The sequence below is a fragment of the Trachurus trachurus genome (genome assembly GCF_905171665.1).
Source record: "Trachurus trachurus genome assembly, chromosome: 3".
NCBI classification, from domain to species: domain Eukaryota; kingdom Metazoa; phylum Chordata; class Actinopteri; order Carangiformes; family Carangidae; genus Trachurus; species Trachurus trachurus.
This window is the reverse complement of record NC_139893.1, coordinates 11,208,829-11,233,081: the sequence shown is the minus strand read 5'-3', so window position 1 is coordinate 11,233,081 and position 24,253 is coordinate 11,208,829. Positions and strand designations below refer to the sequence as shown.

Below are 24,253 nucleotides of genomic sequence, written 5' to 3'. Positions count from 1 at the left end.
TGTTCTGCCAACACACCCCTGCACTCTGAGGCTAACTTTTACCTTCTCTCTTTCCCATGGAGCGCAGGGTTTTCAGCTGCACTGATGATAGCATGATGGCCACTCATCCATTCACGTACATAATACGTCAGTGTGATAGCCCTTATAGCGCTAGCAGCAGGCCTGTGAGCTTGGCTATGTGCGAGTGTGGAGGTGAGATGAGTGGAACTAATCCAGCACTCAGGCCTTGGCTGCTCTGGGCAGACAGAATGGGTGGGGCCTAACCAGGCCCGGCCACAGGCCTCAGCTTCCAGTCAACGGTTGGGGAAAAGGGGAGGAGCATGGGGGGGTTAGCTGGCTACCTTCCTTGTCTCAGGGGCCGGTGCAATTGGCGGTAATTGAGATTGATTGGATGTTATTTTTCCTCTTGCAAATGTAGTCCATTAGCTTGGCACATGCATAATCAGTTTAGAGCGCAGTTAGCCGAATGTAATCATGTTCCTCGGTGTCTGCTAGCACAAAATCCACTCCAGATGCCGCTTGGCCATGGAAAGAAAAGGAGAAAGTGCCGTCACTATCAGATGGGGAATCTTTAACCAAGAAAGTCCTGTCACCCCTCCCTCTGTCCTGGTCCCGCTCTATTGAGCAAACACATAGCTGTGCAAACTTTTCACCTATCTCCCATTCTCTCTGCCTTACACACACAGTCACAGCCACTGTATGCTCCCTACCTATGAGAGCAGTGGTTTTGATCACATACTCTGCACTTTCAACTGCACTAACATAGTGTTAAGTGGAACCCATTAACGAATACAATACATCTGCATCTTGGACGGAGTTACTGCTCTTATTTTACCCTTCAGTGCAATCCAAAAGAATCAGTGAATGCTGGGGAAAGAAAATGTCTACACTGCAGTGAGCAAATAATCACAATGAAACATAATAGAGGAAAAGGGGCTGTAATGTAAATGAAGGGATTAGTGGTTACATGAAAAGACATTAAGGTGTTTCTCTAATGATCCTACTCAGCAGAAGCACTGGCTTTTCAGACTCAGGAATGCAAGCCGTGATGACCTTCTCCCATTAATGATCATAACTACCGGGATTGACTCCAATCCTCTTCCACTGTACAATCATAAGTAGTGGGGTACAACCACAAATGGGTTGTTTGTATTACAGTTGGAGAAAAACTTGCAGTTTTGCAATCAAATAAGCAAGAGTGTATTTTGGATTGGATTGGTCTGGATTTTGGAGGTCAGTCCTGCTGACTTTGACTAGCCCAAGACCTCAAGGGTTGACAGTGAGGGTGATTTAGGCGCCTCATATTAGTTATTTTTTTATATTTTGCTAAAAAACAGGATTATTCTATGATCTTTCTGCCCTTCGTTCCTCAAACAGGTTCTGCATGTCCATGTTTAATTCCTCTCCTGAGCACCTGACCTCTTTGGGGTGTCCCAATCATGTTTAATATTTTCTTGGTCTTACATTTTGAGTACATGAATGAGCCAAATTGTCACTCTAACGAATGTTAAGACCATTTTTACAGCAGGTAATGTAAGATGTCCTCTGGCAAAATGAAGTCTAGCGGGCGCCTGGCCTTGCCCACTCACCCACCAGACATTTCTAAGAAGAGGAGGGGTAGAGGGATGGAGAGACAGACAGGAGAGAGGCGATGGGGGGGCAACAGGAGGGTTGGAAGGATAGATACTCTGCTAATTATCATGGCTAGCCTATGATTGTTCAGTAATAGTGCTCAGTGGGAAAGGTTGCAGCAGTTCCAGGAAGAGCTGAGCTCTGATTTACTGGTACTACCGCTCTAATAAAGCGCTCGCTGCACATCCTGGGAGACAGCCCATTCTCCCCTTTCACATGCACAAGCGTGTGAATGCACACAGAGAGAAAAACACACACACACACACACACACACACACACACACACACACAAACACACTCACTCATCAGAGCAATCTTGTAATCTAAACTACCAGAAAATGACAACACAGGCCTCATGAAATGTATTATTTTAATTGCTCATTGAAAGCATCCTATAATATTATTCTGAGCTAATAATGAACATGAGACAAAGGCGTGAGATCACACTACGGACGTATTCAAACTCTGTATGGATCCCAATTCCTCCTCAGTCAAACAAGAACCATCCTGAACCCCAGTCACCCTCTATGTGTCAGAAGTTTCCTGCGGAGGGTGGCAGTCCAGTGTTGTACCTCAAACTGATCTCAGCTGCTCTGAAGTGGTTGGTGGAAGGTGTGGCATACAACAGAAAATCAGGGTGAATTGGAGCAAGGGGCTGTCAAACAAACAAGGGGGGCTCGTAGGGCTTAGTGTTTGGCAGTGTGTAAGAATTTCACAACTCTTAACGCTCCCACCCTTTGAGAAGGCCACAGAAAAGGTCGGGCTTTGACCCGTGGCACAGCTGCTGCTGCTGCTGCTGCTGCCGCTGCTGCCGCTGCCGCTGCTGCTGCTGCTGCTGCCACTGCCGCTGCCCGATGGTGGGTGTTGCTGAGATTAAAAAAAATAAAAAAATGCCAGTGAAAGAAAGTAAAAAAGAGGGAAAAGAGAGCTGCTGAAACAGGGCAGGCTGGTCTTTTCCTAGCTTTCTTTCAACAGTGATTTACCACCAAGTTAAAAGGATCCAGTGCATTACAGACCAGGTCTTCTACTCTGTGTCTGTGGTGGACACAGATAGTGAAGCAGTGTCTGTGTTGTATCGCTGAGAGCCAGATGATGATTAGAGAAAGGATAGAGATGTGTCAGCTGGGAGTTTGAGATCATTGGTCATTGTGTTAATGATTGTTTGTTTTGATTTGATTTTTTTCATTTTTGGACAAGAGCAGTGGAGCACGCTCCTGCTAATGTGCAAGGAAGCTGCTGAAACTGTTATCTCCAGCCTGATCAGCAGAAAAGACAGATTTGTGTTTGAGGAAGGAAAAGACTTGGAGGCAAGGTTATGTGAGTTTTTGTAGCTTGGGTTTATCACAGTTCAGAGATAAGTTTCACTTTGTGTACAGCCGGTGATTTTGGCGTCATAGGCCATGATGTATGGTGTAGATCTACAGTTTGTACCTCCCACCAGGTTCCCCCCTCCTCTCCTACCTTTTCACCCCTCTTTGGTGTCTCCACATGATTAATAAACATAACAAATACTCTACCCACAAAACAAACTGGTATTGATAGTGAACCAGTGGGTGGTCTAGAACGGGGATCTGCCTAAGGTTAAATATCTTTAATCCAACCATGCTGGAAAACTAAACATTCTCCTGAGCTAAATCCTGTGTCTGCATCCCCCATCCCACTCACTCTACTTCCTCTTAGTGTCCCCCTCCTCACTTAAGAGCAAAGTACTGTTAACTGTTATTGCCCATACACTGATTCTCTTATTAAATCAACAGATCTAACTCCCATAAAAGAAGACACATAAAGCTTTCCAGGCTCAAATTTGTCTTTAAATTTTTAAATTATGATGGTAAACGGTAAAACAAAGTTCTTCCCTTTCAAGTGATTGTAGGAGATGGGGGCATTATTGAGCGAACAATTACATCTTGAAGCAGCTTCCTCCTGCACCAACCGGAGGGTCTCTGTATCTAATCTGTGTTATACTCTGGCTCTGCCTGCCTCTATCTTGTAAAGATGATATTACAGACATATCAGTCATGGTCCTGTCTTTTTACCACCCCCACAAAACCCCCACTTCAAAGATGCCAGAGAGATAGTATCCTTTTTGCCTTGTCTTCAAAAAGCCCCTCATACGAATTCATGTGATCAGCAGCCACAACAGTTTCCTATAAACCTATTATGCATTTGGCAGTCAAACTGTAGTAAAATTAGTTGCCATGTAGGCTGACTGTCATTACATTTACATGCAGACAAATAACTCAATTACAATGAATACCCACATTGAAGTGATTGATTTTCATGTTTTGCCATAACCAGACATCCCCAATAACAAAGTTTACATGTTGTTTGATGGTCAAGTCAATATCTGGAGGCCTATGTATGGTTGCCTTCGGGCTTACAAATAACATTGATATAGCTGCACTCATGCCAATACTCTCAACACATTTTGGGAATTTACCAGTTTTCAGAACACCTAAGTATAATTTAAGGTCTGTTTCTAGGTGTGAGAAGCAAGCTGCTGCATGTGGTTGAAACCTGATTAACAGCTCATTTACTTGGATTTAATTGGCATGCAATGATCTGGTGGCATGCAACCATGCCTCTCTAACACTGCTTGAATGAAATATCTTGAGGGGAGGCGGGGGCTTCGGCCCAAATGGTCAATACATCCTGCGACCTATGGCCACCTCACCTGAAAAGACTAACAGTGGCGGTGTGCAGGTAAATGCTGCTTTGATGAGGGCAGATGGGGGCTCCTGTGAATCTATGTAGCTCCTAAGCTGAAGGGATGGAGAGAGTGAGGCAGGCAGGCTTACCGGCTCTGTGCCATCAATACATCAGAGGCTTAGCCACCAGATTAATGGCCCCCGAGTGGTCAGGGCCACAAAACTACTCCGCTCTAAGGTCTGTGTTCAGTGGAGCTGTACATGAAAGCAAGGTAGGGTGAAGAGACAGATGAGAAGAAGGGAGGAGGTCTTAGGTACCAGGATGAGCACACAGGGACCTCTATTCTGTTTGGGTTTGGCCTACAGAGTAGAGTCATGGGACAGATAAATTTTTAAGAATGATGGATATGTTGGCCCTGGCTGTTGTTTCATTCCCCTAGCCATGTAATGTTCCACTTGTATGTCCGAGGATGTTTGAGTAGCTAAATGCAATATTATAAATACTATTGAGTAATTGTATGCACATGACATTCATTTAGGGTTTATAGATATAATCTAACTATACAACCTGTTGACTTTATTTATTGGAAAGCAGTAGGATTTTTAAACCTATGCTTGATTTACAGTGCCGCAGTCATTTAAATTGCTCCTAAGTGCACAGATTATACAGTTAATGTTTCACGTAGCTTTTTCTTTGTTTTCATAAATCTGCCCTTAATGTCTTTTTTTTCCGTGGTGCAACAATTACTGGTGGATTGCAGAACTTCAGCAAGGTCTTGCTTTAATTCCCTTATTTGTTTGTTGTTAGCGATGGGTCAGACTGATGCTGAATCCTGCAAACATGCATCTGTTTTGGTTATGTTGCATGAAATATGACGTAAAGTACACTGTGCAGTCAAAAGTCTGCCTCACCTTCTTTGGAACCACAATCAAGTCTTGAATAAAAATTAACTATCCACCACTTTCCTGAAAACTTTTTCTAAGTAGAATATTTGTTTGAAACACTGGGACCTCAGAGGCCGTTTCTGCGGTGCCAAGAGAAAATAGCCATCCCCTTCCTGAACTTCATGGCGCTGGTTGTTCATCCATGTTTTGCCTAATTGCTGTGTGCTGGAGTTGAGGGTTAGAACTGGGAGCTGTAAATCTATCAGTGCTATGCAGACAATGTTTTCTCCAGATGTAGAAGAAAAGATTTCATCCTTTTGTAATTAAGCAGTGCAGCCCAGGGTGTCATGTGGTTTTTATTGGGGGCTCTGGAAAAGATCATTTTGCACCTTGTTTTCTCATCATGCCTTTTATTCTTAATACAAAAGATGGATAAAATGGAAAGATGAAAATGAAAAAAGTAGCAGAGAATAGAATCCCTTGTTTAAATTATTATATGAAAATTACAAGGTAGTGATGTAAGAGGTAGGGATTGGGAGTGTGGGGTGGAGGCACAAAGGGGACAAAGGCAAAGCCTTGGAAACAAAGCAATTACATAGTTCCTCAGATGAAGAATATCAGGGAAAAAAAGTTCTTTTTTAACCCCAGGAATGTTCCCAAATGTTATCATCCCCACGGGTGCCGTCTTCTACACCTGTGTTCTCCTTTAAATGCACTGCTGAAATAAGAGAGAGGGGGAGTGAGCTGGGGAAAGTGATAGTGAGTGAAAGAGAGGGAGACAGCTTTAAGAGTTGGGGACAGGAATGCTCTTCAGCTTCTCAAGGGCACCGATACTTTATGGCCTTCACATTCCTTCTTGACAAACTGATGCCCAGAATAGAAAGAGTGGTGTTGAGGGAGAAAAAAAAAGTTTAACTACCAACCCTTTAAGCTCCACCCCATCATATCATCTCACTTCCTTGCTCACCTTCACCTCACCCTGCTTCATTTATGAGGCAAACCTCGGGGTCACGACGTCTGACGCATTTCTTTTACTGGCCAAAGCTGGTGAAAGCACGGGAATGAAGTGCAGGCTTTTGTTCAGTATAAGCAGTTTCACACATTTGTGTTTTATGAAGTCCTTTTCAATCTCATGTTGATTTACAGATGACTCTTTCCTTTGAGATCTCTTCACAGACTCAGATAGCAGAGGAAGTCTCCATAGCCACTGAACTCAGAGGCTCACTCCCAGATCACATACTGTCATCCTTCACTGCCTTCCTTGCCAGCCCCACACGCTCCTCTTTTTTTATATAACACCACATTCAATCAACACTAGCCCTAAAATTAAGGACTGCTGAATAATTCAAACTTGGATCCTTCCTTCAGATGGCCTATCTCTGTCACTAGATAGGAATTTCCTTAATTTATGCTTGTTAGGTTGGAATAGTCATGTTGAAATAATTTGAACCATAAGGACTGTCTGTGCAGCTACTGTTTAAATGAGAACTCTGGGAGCTGTTAAAGTTTGAACATGAAATTGTGAGATCTGGAATGCAAATTATTATTCAAATGATCAATGTATTAATTTGCATGCTGAAAAGAGTGAGGGAGAGGGAGAGAGAGAGGGGGAAAGAGAGGGATATATATATATATATATATATATATATATATATATATATATATATATATATATATATATATATATATATAGAGAGAGAGAGAGAGAGAGAGAGAGAGAGAGAGTTCTGTAAAGCAAAGTGTTTTATTATTTGTTGATGTTTCAGGAGTGAGGGTGTGTTCATTTTGCAGTTGTGAGTCCCATTGTGACCTAAATCTCTCTCTTTCTCTCTCTCTCTCTCACACACACACACCACGACCACCACCACCACCATCATCATCATCATTATCACCACACACAGAAACTGTTTTTGTGCTTACCACTGTTCTCACACCTTCAGCAAACCTTATTACACAGAGGAATTACAGACAACATGAAGAGTAAAACAGCATCTTTGAAGATGACTTTGTCCATATAACAAATTTTCTCTTTACTAATATACTGTAGTTACTTCAACTACAATAGTTTTGTCTCCTATTTTTTTGGAATCAGTTCCTTCTATTTTTACGTGTCAAAATTATTAGACTTACAGTATGAGATAGGAAATAGACTTGAACCACAGATTTAAGCAGTTGAAACAAGAAATTACTCTGAAAAATCAGAGATTTCAGGACCTGCTGTTTGTACTCTTTCCTTCCATCTTCTCTTACACATAAAATAGAGCTTATCATTCAATTTTCCTCCATTTACAACTTTTGCTCCTTTTCCCTTGGCTCAGTTTCTCGTCCGTGCTGTCATTACTGACTGGTTGGGTGAAAAGAACAGAACAATTTCATGATAGGTCTTTTGAGGATTATCTTTGATCTTTGGGGACTTTTGATTCTTTGAGGGGTCATATGACCCGTGGATGACTTGAAATAGAGAAAAAACATATGTGCTGTGAATTTCATTGTAATAGCTTTTTTTTTAAGTGAAGGCTTTAGTGGCTCACAGCATACTAACCATGAGTGGAGCATATAGTTAAGAGAGATCAGTCATTGCATCTGGAAGGGAGGTTAGGGTTTTTTAAATGAGAGATCCAGCATTGGAGTATCCCCAGTATTCAACTTAACTTTTAAATCATTAAACATGATGAAGCCATCTCCACAAAGTCAGGGGTTTATATACGAAAATCAAACACCATCTGCCATCTCTGATCAGAAGCAACAGCCATCAGGTCAGGGTTACCAAGGCAGAACAGGAAAAGCCATTAACTGCCAATCACTGCATCGATCGACAAGCCGGTCCACCACTACCCCACCCACCCACCCACCCACCCTGGCCACAGACACACGCATACAGTTCATCAGCTTCTACTGTACAGTGCACACACACATGCACGGACACATAACACGCACGCAGCGCCTTGCATACACCACATCTTTTTGTGCATGAGTGCTACGTGATGGGTAACATTTGGTCGAGTTTGTCTCTTTCCCACTTGAACCATGTTATCTTTTAAATTATCTCGAGTCTAGATTGCAGGATCAACATTCTGTTCAGTTTAGATAAAGCTTGTCTTCCTTTTTTTTATATTGGCTCAGTAAACCCTATGTGTTACTTGAAGGACAGTCAAGATGCTGCTCAAAAGATATTTCCTTCCGAGCATAGGTAATCTCCTCAGTACCGAAATGCATCTCAGTAAAGTCCATTGCCCTGTCAAAATGAGAGTAGACATTCCATTCTGCTCAGTCTCCCTCCACATTTTTGGAGTCAGCCCTCAGATAAAAAGGCAACTAATAGAGTCAGTGAAGGGCAAAAAGGAAAAAAAGAAGATTGATTTTTTTTTCCCCCTCCATTTTCAGTGGTGTCGCGAAAACTCAGGGTCATTAGAGGAATATTTACCTACATCCCAATTTAATAGAGATGCTGTATATCAGAGTGATCTGGATCAGAGGTCAAGACTGGGGGGAGCAATTAAAGCATATGGATCCAGAGGCTCTGGGCCTGTCCCATTGAGTGCGTTGTAGGCAGAAACAGATAGGTGAGCTAAAAGTGAGGCAGAGGCAATAAGTATTGAACATGGCTGTTTTAATTTATTGATCTTTATTACTGACGAACTAGTGATGCATTAGTCAGGAGCATGAATATGTTTGTATGCACACACCCCCCACATAGACACACGCTTGCATTGACGTGCATAGTTGTCTACACAAAATGCACTGACATGGTGCTCGCTGAACTATTATGAAGCGTCTGTCACAAGTGAAGTCAGGGACGAGTAATATATGGTTTTCTTTATAGTTTCATCCTCTATTCATAGTAAATGTGCCGTCTTTTCTGCCACTTGGTTTGGTTAGGTCAGCTTTCTCCAGGGCCCACACAATAGCCAGAGACAGAACCGATATGATGGATGTGGCCTGGGGCCTATACGCTCGCTCTGCGTCTGCGGTGGCCTCATCCACACATCAGCCACAGGGAGGGCGGGGGGTGGACGCAGGAGGGAGGGGGGGGTAGGAGGGCAGAGATACAAACCAGACCAGCCATTTTCCCCGTTCCGCTCATAAATATTTGTGTGGCTGATTTATAAACAGTGGAGCAAGAGAGGAGATCAAAGTGAACTGTAACGCTTATGTAAAAGTGAGGCTTTTTCACGACACTGCCCTACACACCATTCTCATACCTATTAAAGACAAAGCTATATATCACAAGGCATATTGGCAAGAGTACCGAATAGCCACTCACACTTTAGGGCTCGGTCTTCCCCCACTTGCGAGTGCAGTTCTTATAGCACCACCCTCCAAGGTTCTCAAACACTAGTTAAAGGCCATCAATATGTGTTATAGCTAAAACTCAACCTGCTCTCAGCCTGTGTGGACTCCCCTGAGGTCAGTGGCTTCCTAGATGGATTTTAAATGGCTGTAGTAATGCCAGGCAGCCATATTAAAACATAGCAATGCAATGAAGAGTTACCATGCCCTGGTTGTGGTGGAATAGTGTTCGTCACAGTAGACAGCTGCACATGCTGATTCAGCCAACCAGCTGGTCAGACGCAACACAAAGAACAAGTCTCCTGTATGGCAAAACGGCGGGATTACGGTGGAGTGGGGCAGTGTGTGGACACTGTATATATGCATTTGTCTTCTGGAGTAGAGCACTGGCTTTGCATAACTTCATCTGTCCAAGCAGTGACAGAGACAGACGCACAGATTCACAGCTGTAGCACTGTAGGCCCGCTAGGAGCAGAGCAGACATTCCACACCTACAAGCAGTGTTTACCCTGTGCCCCCCCCCCTCCTAAGTCATATACACGTGCATATGCACATATATCTCCCGTCCAACCCCAACCCCAACACCCACCCCCACCACTACCATTCATTCCCTGCCTGGGTGCAAATGTGGGGGAGCAAGAGGTGCACTCTTCTGCCTCTGGCCGTCTTCCTGATTAATAACAGTTATAGCTGGCAGATGCAGAGGAGTGCCACAAAGATGGCTGTTCGTTGACCTCTGTGGGAGGGAGAATAGCATGGGTAATGGGAGAGAAAAGAAGGCCTTTTTCAATGGAGATTCCCTCCTTTGTCCAGCAGCAGGACAGGGTGTGCTCAGTGTGGTTAGGCCTGGGAGAGTTGCTGCTAAACAGCCTGCCTCTCTGTCAGTCTGTCTGTGTGTGAGTGCCCGGAGACATCTGGTTCTCTAGCTATGGGAACACAGTGGCATTATTTTTTTAGGCACTTCACCTAAAGCTTACATAACATTATTCCAGGTATGCATGTGCTTTTTTTTTTTGCATGGCGGAATGGATATTTTTATAATTGGTTTCTGTATTATTATATAGCAACACTTTGAGAGAGTTCTTTTTGTGCTGTATAATAGTCTGCCTGTGCAGTTACTGCAAAACTGGAGAATATAGATCAGTTTATGTAGCACATATGAGGTAGGCTACTCCTTTATCATATATGTTGCTCTTCCTCTCCCTAAATTCTGTAAATGCATTGTATATGGTGAGTCTGATCAGGTAGTCAGGCATTGTAGGAGGGTTGGAGAGAGAGTAGACTGCAGATTGTTTTACCCCTGGTGTGTCTGAGTTTCTGTGCAGGGAGTTCAAAGTCCTGCTGAACATCAGAGGACTGATGCTGAGTGAAGCTGACTAGCTGCAGCCTGTGGTCTGGGAAGGGTTACTGAATTATTACTGATGGTTTCAGGGGTAACTGTCCGACCACAGGACTGGGGAATATTAATCATTTATTTGATTGTCCGCATGTGCTGATTAATCAATTTGAGTAGGATCTGCAGGATTAACTACCCTATTTTTCCCCCTGTAAGAACAGATAAGAGATAAGACTTTAAAATATCATATTCCATTTATCATTTATTTTTAGGTCCCTGCTGATGAGGGTGAAATAAAAACTGAGGTGAGATTAGGCAGAACAGCAACAAGGGAAAGTGTTGGGGGAGGAGGATAAGAGAAAGAGGGATAAGGAGCAAAAAAAATCCCTTAACTGCAGATTTGAGTATTTCAAAAGATGTGGGAAAAGATACAGCTTTGTATTTCTTCAAACATGGCACAGAAAACCAAGTTGTGCAGCTGGGAGTGAGAGAGCGGAGAGAAAAGGGGGGTGGAGAGACAAGAGGAACAGGAAGTTGATGGGAAAGTGATAGCTGTCTCCACCTGGAGTGTAGTCTGAGCTGTGTGTTAAGAGGGAAGGCAAAGCAAGGGAAAGGAGGGAGCTGCTGCAGTTGACTCCTCTCCTGTGCTCTGGTTTAGGTAAGTTTGGCTCTAATACCAAGTATAGCTTGTTAAACTGATCCAACAATGGCACTATTCCTGTTTACCCCACTCACTATCTATTCAGTCTATAAATTCTCAATCTGCCAACTGTTTAATGTGTTATGTCATGTGGTAATGCCTTTGATTCCAACATGCCTCCGTTTGTAAATACAAGAGGCACTCAAAAGGCTGTGGTTTCTTTACAAGCATGGCGCCCCCGGCGCTTTGGTTGGGAATGCACTGAGAGGGAGAAGGATTAAAAGAGTAAGGGAGGGAGTGAGAGGTGGTTAGAAACTGTATACACTTCCCGTTGCTCTTCTGCCAACCCCTCTCCCTGCTGCCTCTGGTTGCGCAGGCAGAGAGTGAGAAATGTGAGAGGGAGGAGTATATCCTCTCTCCTGGCTGAACACAGCACCGTAATTATGCACTTTTCAGCAGGTTTTACCTTTAACACTTTCCTCCCGGGGTTGAGATTAGTGCTCACCATGCTTGATTTACTGCACAATTACTGAACAAGAGCTCTATCTAATCAATAAACAGGAAGGGGAAAAGTGGTAGGCTTTGAAGTATAGTTTGAGATTTTTTGCACGATTGAGCTGTGTATATGGTGTAGCCAGTAAGGGCAGCTTGGCAGCAATGCCAGCCTGTGAAATATCTATTATATCAGGCACGCCTCTTTGCTTTACCAGCTCTCTAAGCCTCTTTACAGTGCTCAACTACTGGAGTGGAAAATGACATCTTTTTTTCTGACCATTGCTTAACACAGAGGTCAGCAACAAATTGTCTAATAAGGACATTCCTCCAAAACATTAGATTAAAATCACAAGGTGTCCTATAAAATTAGGGTTTAATAACTTATGTGCACAAGTTACATGGGAAGGGATACAAAGCACTCTTGTGTGGTAGCTCGCTATGCCCTGTATTAGATGTCCCCAAACAGGCAGCCAGCACGGTGACCTCCATGATGACACTTTGCTAATGGCATGAACAGTTATTTTGGGAAGCTCTAGTGACTGGCTATCACAAGTCTTTCTGGGGCTTTGTGAAGCTTTTTGCCAGCGTGGCCAAAGCAATAGGCCTCTTCCAATTAGTCTGGTCTGTGTTTGATTTTTAGTGATGACAACTATATCTCAGCTGCAATTATGCTGCTCTGGAAATGATGAGGGTTTAGGTTATTGATCCTAAATTGATTTCACTGATCAATGAGCACTTTTGTTTCTCTTTTATGGAAAGTGGAGTTATGTTTTTTTCTTTGGCTAATGAGTAAAGAAGCCAGTGTTAGCAAGGTCCATATGTATTAGTGATAGAGTTGGCTATGCTCATGGGAAGAAGGGGGGCACTGCACGGAGCACCATTTTTCAACAGAAGTGCATTATCTCCCTGTGGGCATAGGTCAAAGGCTACTATGGGTCTTGTGAAGAAGAAAAAAAAATCAAAGTTTGGTCCTTATGAGGGAGAGACCACAGCTGTGACTTTCTACATTTTGGTTACAGCAACGTTATTTAAAAAAAAAAAAAAAAAAAGTAATAAAGACTTACAGATTTCTAACAGAAGATTGAACAGGAAGATTCAGAGGATATGGGTATTTTTATTTCATATTTGTATTGTTTTTTAATATCATCTGACAGAAGCAGGTTTGTTTTTCATATCACTTGCATTGTTTAGCTTTTTATTTCTAGTTTGTTCTCCATATCAAAAGTGAAATGTCAGGGTTTCAGTCATTAAGTTGCAGCTTTTCAGTTTCCTGGTATAGAGGAGCTGACAGGTGAAACCAGTGGGTGTTTGGTGTATGAATTGCTTGAAGAACCCTCAACAGCAGTTCCACTCCAACAAGGTACTTCATGTTCCACATATAGACCTACTCTGTATATTCACCTCCACTCAACCCCACTCATTAATTTTCATTTTAAGAAGAGGACCTCTCAAAGGCCATGTTGCTCCTTTTGTCAGTGCAATGCTGCTAATAAAGATAGCTGTGTAAGACTGGGTTAAATATTGACACTGGCTGAGCACATCATCACTGTTCTTAATTAGCTGGTGTCTCTAGCGAACTCGTGTGAGGGCAGTGCACGAACAACTAAACATTTCCCCTTATGAGATCTCCCACACCCGCTCCCCAAAACACACTTCTATGAATTTTACATAAAAAAGGATACAGGATAGTGAGAAAACATACAGCGTTAAAGCTATCACAGCCTTATTGCGTAGCCTGAAGCAGCAACCAATTATGTGGTAATGAAATATTTACACTACCAAACTGAGAACGCCAGGGGTGAAAGCTAGATAATACAAGCCGGAGGAGACTGTATTCTGTGTCTCCTCTCTGCCGTTACGTCAGCGAAAAGGTGGAACAGGAGATCAACTAATGACAATAGGCTTAGAAGCAAGAGCGTGGGCAGACCTGCAGTTCAGTAAGCATGGCTTTTGGTCAACCCTACCGCTGTGGGCACATTTAAGGGCTTTTTTTTCTGGGTCATAGAAGCCAGGAACGTAGGAAGGGGACACATAATCGCAACACTGACACTCCAGAAAACCACAGCTGACATGTTAAGTTTTACCTCTGGAGTCCTTTTGACTTCTGATGGCTACTCCCTCACAATGATATGGCAATGAATCTGCATTCACAGCATAGTGTGATGTTTGTTCTCGAGGACTAATTGTGTTTGGGTAATGTTCCTGCTCTGAATTTAATTCTCACTGACTGCATTAATCATTACAAGTGGTGTTTGCCTGTATCTTAATCCAACAACCCCCCCCTATGCCCCGACTCACTGTCTCGCTCACTCTTATTGGGCTCGTTCCCCTCTGCCCTCGCCAAACTGTTTTTCATCCTTCGTCTCCATCTAAGAAGCTTTTTGCTGCTCAGATTCCGAGTTGGTCTACAAGGCAAGGCCGCGATGCTATTGTCTGACTGGCAAGTGACAAATGAGAGGCAGTGAGGTGTCTGAGACTCCTGTCAGCTGTGTGGGTACAGGCTACACATCAATGGCCTACAGTACAGCCGAGTCCACTTCTGCATAGCTCTGTTCAGACAGCTCGTATTGTGCCTTTCATGAATTTGTTCAAGCAGATTCTGTTTGATTGATAGCTTTAGGTGTCTTTAGTCGGCCTAACTTCATTACAGGAAGCATGTGAAAAGGCTGTATACTTAAACATGTAAAGCCTGGAGTCATGTTAGATGAGATTCAGATTGAAGTCTTCTGTGTCTGTCCAATGTCTCAGCCAGAAGACAGCGAGTGGTTTGTAGTGTAATGCCAGTGTAATGGCCTGTGGGTGCAGTCGTCTCTGTCTGCTTATGAAGCATATTGAGATACTGTGTTGTTGGAGATTTGTGAAGTTAGGTTGGCGCTGTTGAAGTTGCAAGTGTGTGTGTGTGTTTTCCACAAACCTGTTTGTTTCATATCTCCTTTACTTAAGTATCAGTCTAGCCTTGGTTTCACACAGAAGTTCCTGCTCTTTGTTATTTGTTTTCCTGCTGCCACTATCACAGCTAAAAGATTTGTTACATCCCAAAACCTGTTCTCTCCCTTCCCCAATGTCATGACTCCTTATTGTGACTAAAGTTAGCGCAACACTGGTTCGGTGGACTAGTATTCACTCAAAATCTCATCTCAACCTGTTCAGCCTGCTTTGTGCTTCCTGTTTTTTTTGTTTTGTTTTTTCCAATGAAAATCAAAAAAAATGTTCTTCCCTCTACAAGTAATTATTGTCACCACTGTCCAAAATGGAGGGTTGTTATGTTGACACAGTGCTGTGAGTAATGGAGAGAAGGGCCAGGGCAGGTCCTGATTTGCCCCCATTCAGCTTCCAGATGGTACCTTGCCAGTACACATGTCATCAAGTGGCTGTAACAGTTGTTTGGGTACCCCCACGGCTCCACCCTGCCCTCGCCTCCTGCAGGCAGACTTATTGTACTGCAATTTTGGCAAGCTCCTCCCAGTATGGCTTTCATAAAAGCACCAGGAGGTTAAGCTGTTAATTAGCTACTGAAAGAGGAGGCCAACAGCTTGCTGTTAATTTGCTTTACTCTTTTTTTTCTTTTTTTTTCTTATTTGGGGATTGACATCATATCCTGCCTGCTTTGGAGTCATTGCTGTATGTCACAAATGCAGAACCGAGCTCATTAAGAAGGGGGGGGTGAAATGTGTTTATCTGGCTTAGAAGTGCACATTATGTATGTATAGTCATGCTTATCCAAATGTTCTTAATGAGAGAGACCCTGGACGCCAGTGTGGGGCTCCTGTGGATATAGGCCCAGGCTCGTTATCACCACACAGGACATTGATCTCTCTACCGCCCGCTTGCTTATCCTCCCCCTCCACCCCTTTCAAAGACAGTGACTCGCACATGAATTATGTGGACACATTGATCAGCTGATTGAGAGCTATTGTTTAGAGCCCTGGGTCATTATTGAAGGAGGGATTACCCAGCTCTTGTTTTGTGCGTGTGTATGGGAGAGTGTATTACTCAGCTCCTTGTCACAGCACATACTCCCTTTAGCTCACCTTAGACTTGCAATGGCTACACAAATGTGCACACATACACACACAGAGAGCACATACAGCAGCCTACACAATCAACATGGCCCAAATGACTGCCTGCATTGATTGCCTTCCCTCTGCAATTATGTTCCCATTGTTTACTTTCTAGCATCTTACTCATTCAAACGGAATTCAATAATTATTGCTTTATTTAATGTTAAAGTAAGTAAGAGTGGTGGGTGTGGAATACCAGCAGCTGTATTGTCTTTAAGTGTCTCTATGACCGTGCTCAGGCTACTTTGTTTCATGGGTCTGTGTTAAGTCATCCTCTCCAAGGACACCTACAGTGATCCATCTTTACCTTACTGCCCTCCCTTGCTACGCAGAGGTCCATTTTGCTTCTCTCTTCCCTTCCAGAGACAAATATGCAGCCTGTTTTTATTCACTGGTAGCGATGGATCACTGCTACAGCAAAGCAATAGAGGAAGCAACTTACCACATTATGGGCTCTGAGGCAGAGGGACAGAATGGGGTGGAGGGGTAGCAGGGATTGGGAGCAGTAAAGGGGAGGAAAGGACACGGATGGAGTGAGGTTCAGGAGGCAGTAGGTATAGACAGTTTGTGCCTGGAATACACAGCCCCCTTAAGCCACAACCTAACTTTTCGGCATGTTGCAGCATGCAGTGGCTAATTCAAAGCAGCCACCACACTTGGCACCCAGTGGGGCCTCTGTGGTTGGAGCTGTTGTTCGTACTGCTGGCAGACAGGGAATCACTGGCCAAACTGCAAGCACTCGCTGACTCCAGTCACTCTGCTTTGCTAAATAACCTGCGTACATTCCAGGGGAATCCCAGAGTGCAGATTTATGAGAATCAAGTCCCTGACAAATCTCTGCACATGTAGAAAAACACTGCTGCTGTGAAGAAAGGGGTCATTACTGTACATTGAATTATTTTCATTCTCCAGAATTTAACACCAAACTTAATCCTCATCATTAAAATAATCGGTTTTAAAATTTAGTTTAATCCTGATTTATAACTTTCAGAATTAGGCAGCAATTGGACAATTTAGATTTTCTCTTCTGGATGCAACATGATAGCAAAAAATATATAAATGAGAAAATGTACACACTAAATATAAATGTGTGCTATAGCTGTTCATGTGTAATGAGACACAAAGGTGTTTTCTTCTCCCTTTGGCCACAGTTCATGTTTCAGCCCAGCAGGCACATTACATTGTCTCCCTTCAGAGAGAAATACAGTTACCTCATTCATTATAATTTCTGCCATGACATCACTGTTTCTGAAGAACAAAGGTGCTGCTTTACTCATTCTAACACGTCTCAAGCCAGGAACTAGTTTGTACATTTTCATGTCAGGTGATAGAGAAAACCCTCCCGTCTGATTTTGGTGGATGCTATCTTCTGATCTGTATCAGCGCACAGGCCAGATCTACTGCGGTGCATGGCTTCAGGTGTGAATTGAAGTTTTGCAACCTGTGTAAACCTCCCATGAAGAACACATTGAACACATGCGCACACACACAAACGTGCACACACACACAGCTTTTAGTGCCGAGAATCAGCGAGACAATTACAAAGCAATATCCAGGCTGATACTCACTGGCTCTCTCACAGAGGGAATTTGGCAGCTCTCTTAGAATTGATAGCTATTTAGCTCACAGATCGTCATCTGTTTTAATGCATTAATTTTGTATTAACAGCACTGCCAAATTTAATGGTGGAAATTAGGGTATGATCATAATGGTATGTGGCTGTGAGTGTGTGTGAATCTGTGTGTATATGCGTGAATGTCTGCGTGTACAATTCTGATATTCTTTACATTTGTACGTGTGTTTTGCGCGTCGATGCTGCATTATTCGGCTCCATTGGGAGCTATTCTTTGGAATTACTGGCTCTCTGTCTCCCTTCCACCCTTCCAGTAATACCCACCTCCATCTTGTGTGAATTGGACTCTCTCAGCAACCACACTGTTTTGTGTTAAAGGTGCACTTTTACTTTGCATTTAAGTGGATGGAAATGCAGATGTATGCAGTGCTCTGGGTGGGTGGTGAAACCGATACAGGCGTGTGTTGCCCACTCAGAGAGCAAGGTGCACTGTGGAGTTGTGAGAGAGAGGATGGGGTGGTGCCCACACCGCCCCTGCCCCTCTTTACCTGAAAAAGCACAGAGCACTGCTTCAGCCTCCACAGAAAGAGACAAGGTGCTCCATCAAAGAGAGAGGCTTGAAAAACTATGATTGCATTTTTAAACTCTGAAAACCACTGTGGTATTTAACAAAGCTTAGAACTGGGCTTCCAGCAGGAAAAAAAACAACTAATTAAAGGTGATCTGTCAGGGTAATTGTTTTAAAAAATAGATAATTTAGTATCACAAAGTCTGTCTCATAAAGTCTCTGTTTAAGAAAATTCCTTGAATGGATTTCTTTGCATCTTTTGTGTAAAACACTTGAAGATAACCACAAAATGACTGATTTAAAACATCTTTAAGGTTCCTACAATCAATGTGCCTTTGTGATCTTATCTGTTGAATCAGACCACACACAGTAAATCCGCATGCACACCGCATGTCACCCTGTTGAGTACATCACTGCATTCTAGGCAGTCACACGCTTGTACTATCTCTTATATGACTGGTGCAAATTCCCAGACAGTTCAGTGGTATTGAATCCATGCCACTGACCCAGCCAGTTTCCTCCCATTATGCTCCACAGCTCCCCTTCTGTCGGGGCCGTGATAGGGCGCTTAGAAACCCCAGAGCCTGGCCGACCAACTCCTCCCGGCTCAACATGACTTTTTCATTAAGCCGCCAAATTCCTGCACTCCAGTTGGAGGTGATTTATCAACTAGGGGCTTCATTGCAGGTTCATAGGAAACAGACATAGGCCCTGTCTCGTGCATTATTATGTTTCACATTCAAAGCGTGTGTGTGTGTGTGTGTGTGTGTGTGTGTGTGTGTGTGTGTGTGTGTGTGTGTGTGTGTGTGTGTGTGTGTGTGTGTGTGTGTGTGTGTGTGTGTGTGTGTGTTGGTGTGTGCACGCATCTGTGTGTGGAGGGGGGAAGGAGACAGACTGTGTCCATACTGTGTTTATGCCCTTAGATATTATCCCAGTGGTCTCTCACATGGATAATTCCTCAGGAATCCAGTGAGAATCCATATTGGAGAAAATCTGTGCATGTGATGATCAGAGGGTTGTTGTTTTCATGGGTTTCTTTATCCTCATCCAGAAACTAAGGTGTTATTTTGCCTCTGAATGACCTGGGACCCACCTCACTGATCACTCGTCATTGGTTTGATCTTTTACCTTGTTCACTGGCTCTAAAATACCCCCAGACTACCTTGGGTCATGGCCAGTGCAGATATGGTGAAAGTTGTGGTTTACAGGTGTAACCGTTTGACTTTGTAGACAGAGCTACAAGCACTGGGGCAGACCAGCTTTGGCCCTGTTAAGGCCATCTTCCTGGCCAGTCAGGTTTATTGTGAATTATGGCTGATTCTGGGGCAGGCAGTCTCAGGTTCACTCCTATATAAACCCTGTGGTTTTTATGGGAAACTATAAAACTCCCAGAATTTTTTTTTCTACCCCCTGAGACTGTCTTTGAAGTTTCGGTCAGGTGCTGTCATTTTTTTTTAAAACTTGTCTTCTTGTAGATTTTTGCAGCCTTGAGTCATTTGCGGCAAGAACTCTCTTTTTTTTAATGCAAGACATCTGCTGTGACTAAGAGTAGTTTGCATGATGGATTTGGTGCTATCTATAACTGAATCTGTCTCTCAGGTTTCCCTCTACCTTAGTTCTGATGCAATATTTGTGCACAGAGGAAAAAGGAGGAGAAGGAGGAGGGCTCCCACAATATCCCGCAACACCTATTCATGACATCATGGATGGCTTAAAACGAGGCGAGAAAGGAGAGCACACAGAGACACACAGCCTTTTACAATCACCTAATAACTCTATTACTCTGAGCTGTGGGGCTCACAAAAAGGAGGAGAAAAAAAAACTCCTATTCCTTTTCCTGGAAGCGGTGTCTTAATGCACATTTTAGGTGTAGAAGTGAGAAATATGAAACCAAAGAGAATGAAATACAATAGCTCAGAAAACCCCATAGCAATATTACAATATTGCCAGAAAATTAAACATTAGGAGAAGGGGACATGAGCATTTTAGGGAGGCATAATATTGTTATGACTTTTTTTTCGCCAGCCTGTCAACACCTGATTTGGCTGTAATGTGGTTAAATGTCTAATGTTTCCATTGCTTTTACATTTTACAGCCAGGCAAACAAGGCACCCAGTGCAGGAGAGGACAGTTCAGTTTCTTCTTGATGAGCGATTCAGTTTTCTGAACCTTTTAGGTGTAAGCCTGAAGTAAATGACCGCAGGGAAATTTATACTCTGATCCGAAAATACTGAGTAGACCCGACTTTAATTACAATTACAAGCTTTCAGCACTGTTGATGATGTGAATAATTAGCTTCTTCTTACTGTAGGTTAATTTCCACGTGCATCTTACCTTGTTAGAGATGGCCTTAATAAGCATAATTGTCATCACAATTTACATGCACGTATTAAAAAGCTTTTTAAGTGTCTATATTCATCAAATGACTTTTTTGTGAACGTATTAGAGTGTACAATTAGTTTGTTGTTGTCTCAGCATGTCTCACAGGAGATATGGGAGCCAAGGGGATTAGAGTAAAAGGAGGAAAACTTTTGGTGATTGACATTGATTGTAGCCACAGAAATCCACAGCAAGACGGCAGAGTTTGATATAGAAGAAGCACATGACAGATCTGACGCAAGTCGCCATACTGAGTCTGGGGCTTTTATTGTAAACATGCAGAAGCCATCAGTGTGATGCTTTAGGGTAATGGTCAATAACTGTGTTGCTCACACCAGGCCCAGCCATATTGTGTTGGCCTTGCATCATTGATTGAGCCATGCAGGAGGTAATTAGACTGGAGCTCTGTGGTGTGACAAGAGGTTGTGGTGGTATGGTGTCACTACAGGGTGTTACAGGCATGTTGTGACACTACGGAGGGTGGCCTGGAGACTGGACTAGGCCTGCTGTTGATTCTTGGAGGAAGTGCTGGGGTTGACAGGTCAATACTGGTGCTGATTTCCTGTCCTCTGAAGGTTGTCCTCCTGTTGCGGAATGTTCCAGTTTCTCTCAGAATGTGCTCAATCCCCCTCCTGTCTCACCACTGGCTGACTTTGCTTCCCTTTCTCTATGAGAGAGCCAGGATTTAACTCGCCATGATCAATATTTAGTATCCCATGCGTGAAACAGGCAGATGTTTGGAGTTTCCTTTTCAGAGACGAGAGGCTTCTGTTGAGTGAAGGGGATCAATGCTCCCTTCCGTCTGTGAGGCTGTAGACCCTCAGCTTCTGAAGGGTGGCTGATGCGATTCCTGCCCACCCTCGGGCCCCTGAGATTTGCGTGCCTCCCAGGCCTCTCCTGTCCTGTTAGCCCACTGATACAGACACTCACACAGGCAAAGTGCGCAGTCCAAACAGTTGTCCTGAAGTGGAAGAGGTCTGGATGTTAAACAACAGGGCTGTGATTGGGAATTGATTTGTTCATTTGCCAACTGTGTGAGTGAAAGTGAGTCGGTAGTGCCTAGCCAGCTCTCTGCCATCTACAATAACCTCTTTCTCTCTCTTTTCTTCTTTCTCTCTGCTTCTTTCTTTCTCTATCTCTCGTTCTCTCTCTCTCTCTCTCTCCCTCTCCATCCCCTCCCACAGCACCTGCAGCAGCACGAAAACGCGGTGGAGGGTGATGCCTGCTACTACCATTGTGTGCTGTGTAACTACTCGACCAAGGCCAAGCTCAACCTGATCCAGCATGTGCGCTCCATGAAGCACCAGCGCAGCGAGAGCCTCAGGAAGCTGCAGCGCTTGCAGAAGGGCCTGCCGGAGGAAGAGGAGGACCTCAGTTCCATCTTCACCATTCGCAAATGCCCTTCTTCAGATACAGGTCAGAACCTGCCCCTGTGGCCCTATTTAGTATCTCTTGTGTCTCCTTTTCTTTGTTTTTCTCTCTTGATCTCTTTACCAATGTCACTCTGTCTCTTGCACACAAACACACAACCTCTCGCACAACTGAGACACTCTCTGCCTCATTTGTCAGAATTTGGCATCGGAACTGGCAACTTGCTTTCCTCTTGATATCCCTCTCCATAGAATCTGCATAATTAATGGATAGCATCTATTTGGAAAAGACAACAAAATCCTTTTTGTGTAGGGTTTAGTGTTATTATTGTTGTTGTACTGTTTGTTGTTTTTGTTTCAAAAGAAGTGGCACAGTCATAAGTGAAATTCATGTGAAATACTCAAATGTAGATCACACATTTTAAATAGGGAGAACACTACATGGCACGTTGCCAGGTATTTTTGGAATAATTTTAGGTGTAAATATCATTTACACAAAATATTCCTGCAGGCCCTGCGCCCTGCACTGCTAACAGGAGCTGTCGTTTTTGGCCATTAAAAACATATTGAGACAGAGCATTAAAGCCAGAGGAGGAGGAGTTGAACAACTGCAGCAGCTGCAACAACAACAAGAACACCACAAAACAGACACAGCTACAACAACAGTAGCAGGTCTGAAACAAAGTGCTTTGACTGCTCATTTATTATGGACTGATTAGGAATAGTGAGCTGTGGTCAATTAACACTCTTTCTTAGCAGAGATTTGGTTTTCTAATCACTTTAACTCCTGTGCCCTGACAAAGGGGCTCTATTGTGTGTCCCTCCAAGAGGGAACCATTACTTCCCTCGCACACATACTTGCTGTCTGTGTTATGTAGGGGGGAAAAAGGCCAGCCTGTGAAGATGCTTTGTTCCAAGGAGGCAGGGATAATGAAGCCAGCGGCCGGGAAATTGCGCAAAAGGCAGTCACAGATCTGAAGCAAATCATTAGAGAACATATTTAGCTGAGCAATTAGGGACAATTAAGCTTTCTGCTCGCTGCACTCCAAATATGTTAATGACTACAGTACAGTGGACAAGCGAACATGCGAAGGCAAGAGGGGAAGGGCCATTTAGGTTAAAAGGGTTGGGGGTTGGGAATTTCCTTTTTTGTGTTCAGACAGGAGGAGCTGTGCTGTTTGCAAATAAATGTGTTTATCGGCCTGTTTTTTGTTTCTTTTTTAACCTTTGATGTGCTAGATGCCTATGTTTGTGCCAGGGTGAGAGATCTGAGCCTCAGGTTTGGTAATGGGCCTCTGCAGTAGGGCTGTGTGTGGGCAGTATCATTGCACATACACACACATGCACGTGTAGACAGTGGTTACTCCCCTGCAGAGCTCAATCAAATTCCAATAACCCTCACATACTCAAGCAGACCGCAAGTATCTAACAAAATATTAATGAAACTGAATTTTAGCTGGTATTCAGTGCGCTTGAGATTTGATGTCTTTATAGTATGATTGTGTGTTTTGATGATGCTTCATTATCAGGATTGGTGTTAATGCCTTTCTATTGTTGCCTTTAATCTAGGGACTATTTGACTGCTGTGTAATATAATTTGTTTTTGAGTTACTAATTATGAGCCTTCATCAGGAAAATTCACTGTGTTCTTAGAACAAGCTGCAGACAGATAAGCTTTTAAAAACAAAATCCATGATCATGACTCAGTATAATTTAGGTCTTAGTCATTGTTTTCCATCCAACACATCTACATTTGTTTCTTTTTAAAGTGAGTTAAATAAAATGAAGTGTGTAAAAAAAAAAAAGAAAAAGAAAAAAAGAAATGTGTTGACCGAGCATCTTGATCAAATTATCTCAATAATGATCATACCTAGGCGTCTTTAATCATTAACTCTGAAATTGCTGACTCCACACCCCTCACTTCTACCATTTCACACCCCAGATGCCTCAGCTGCGCCAGTCCACCTCATAGCCCCACCCCTGCAATAAGGGTTGAAACTCTTCCCTCCTTGTGTAATATTTGATTTCCTCTTCACTAGCTCTTCTGTGGCACGGGGCTCTTTTTTGTGGTTAAGGCATAGTTGCTAAAGTGTGGAACATTCCCTGGCTTGTTAAAACAAAGTTGCCCCTGGATTTCTGGGTCACCTAGACAATAATTCCCTCCCTGCTGCTGTTCTGTGATCCTGTAAGTGCTTCTCTGCCATCAAACACATGACAACATTACACAGAAAGGAGGTGCAAAGCAGACAAAATGCCGACGACAAAATGCCTTTATAAAAATCTCTTGATTTCAGACAATAGTGTCCTTGTGCTGCAATCTTTACATGAAGTTGACTGATACCCATTGGTGACAATAATAGAATGATCTGGTATGTT

General features: G+C 43.3%; 1 protein-coding gene across 1 annotated transcript in view; it reads left to right on the top strand.

Moving 5' to 3' along the window:
• zfhx3b (zinc finger homeobox 3b) overlaps nt 1–24,253 on the top strand; it is a 138,942-nt gene that overhangs the window by 56,039 nt on the left and 58,650 nt on the right. The window contains exon 5 of the mRNA XM_083969260.1: nt 21,692–21,923. Within this exon, the coding sequence (XP_083825386.1) occupies nt 21,692–21,923 (232 nt within the window). The remainder of the gene's footprint in view (nt 1–21,691; nt 21,924–24,253) is intronic.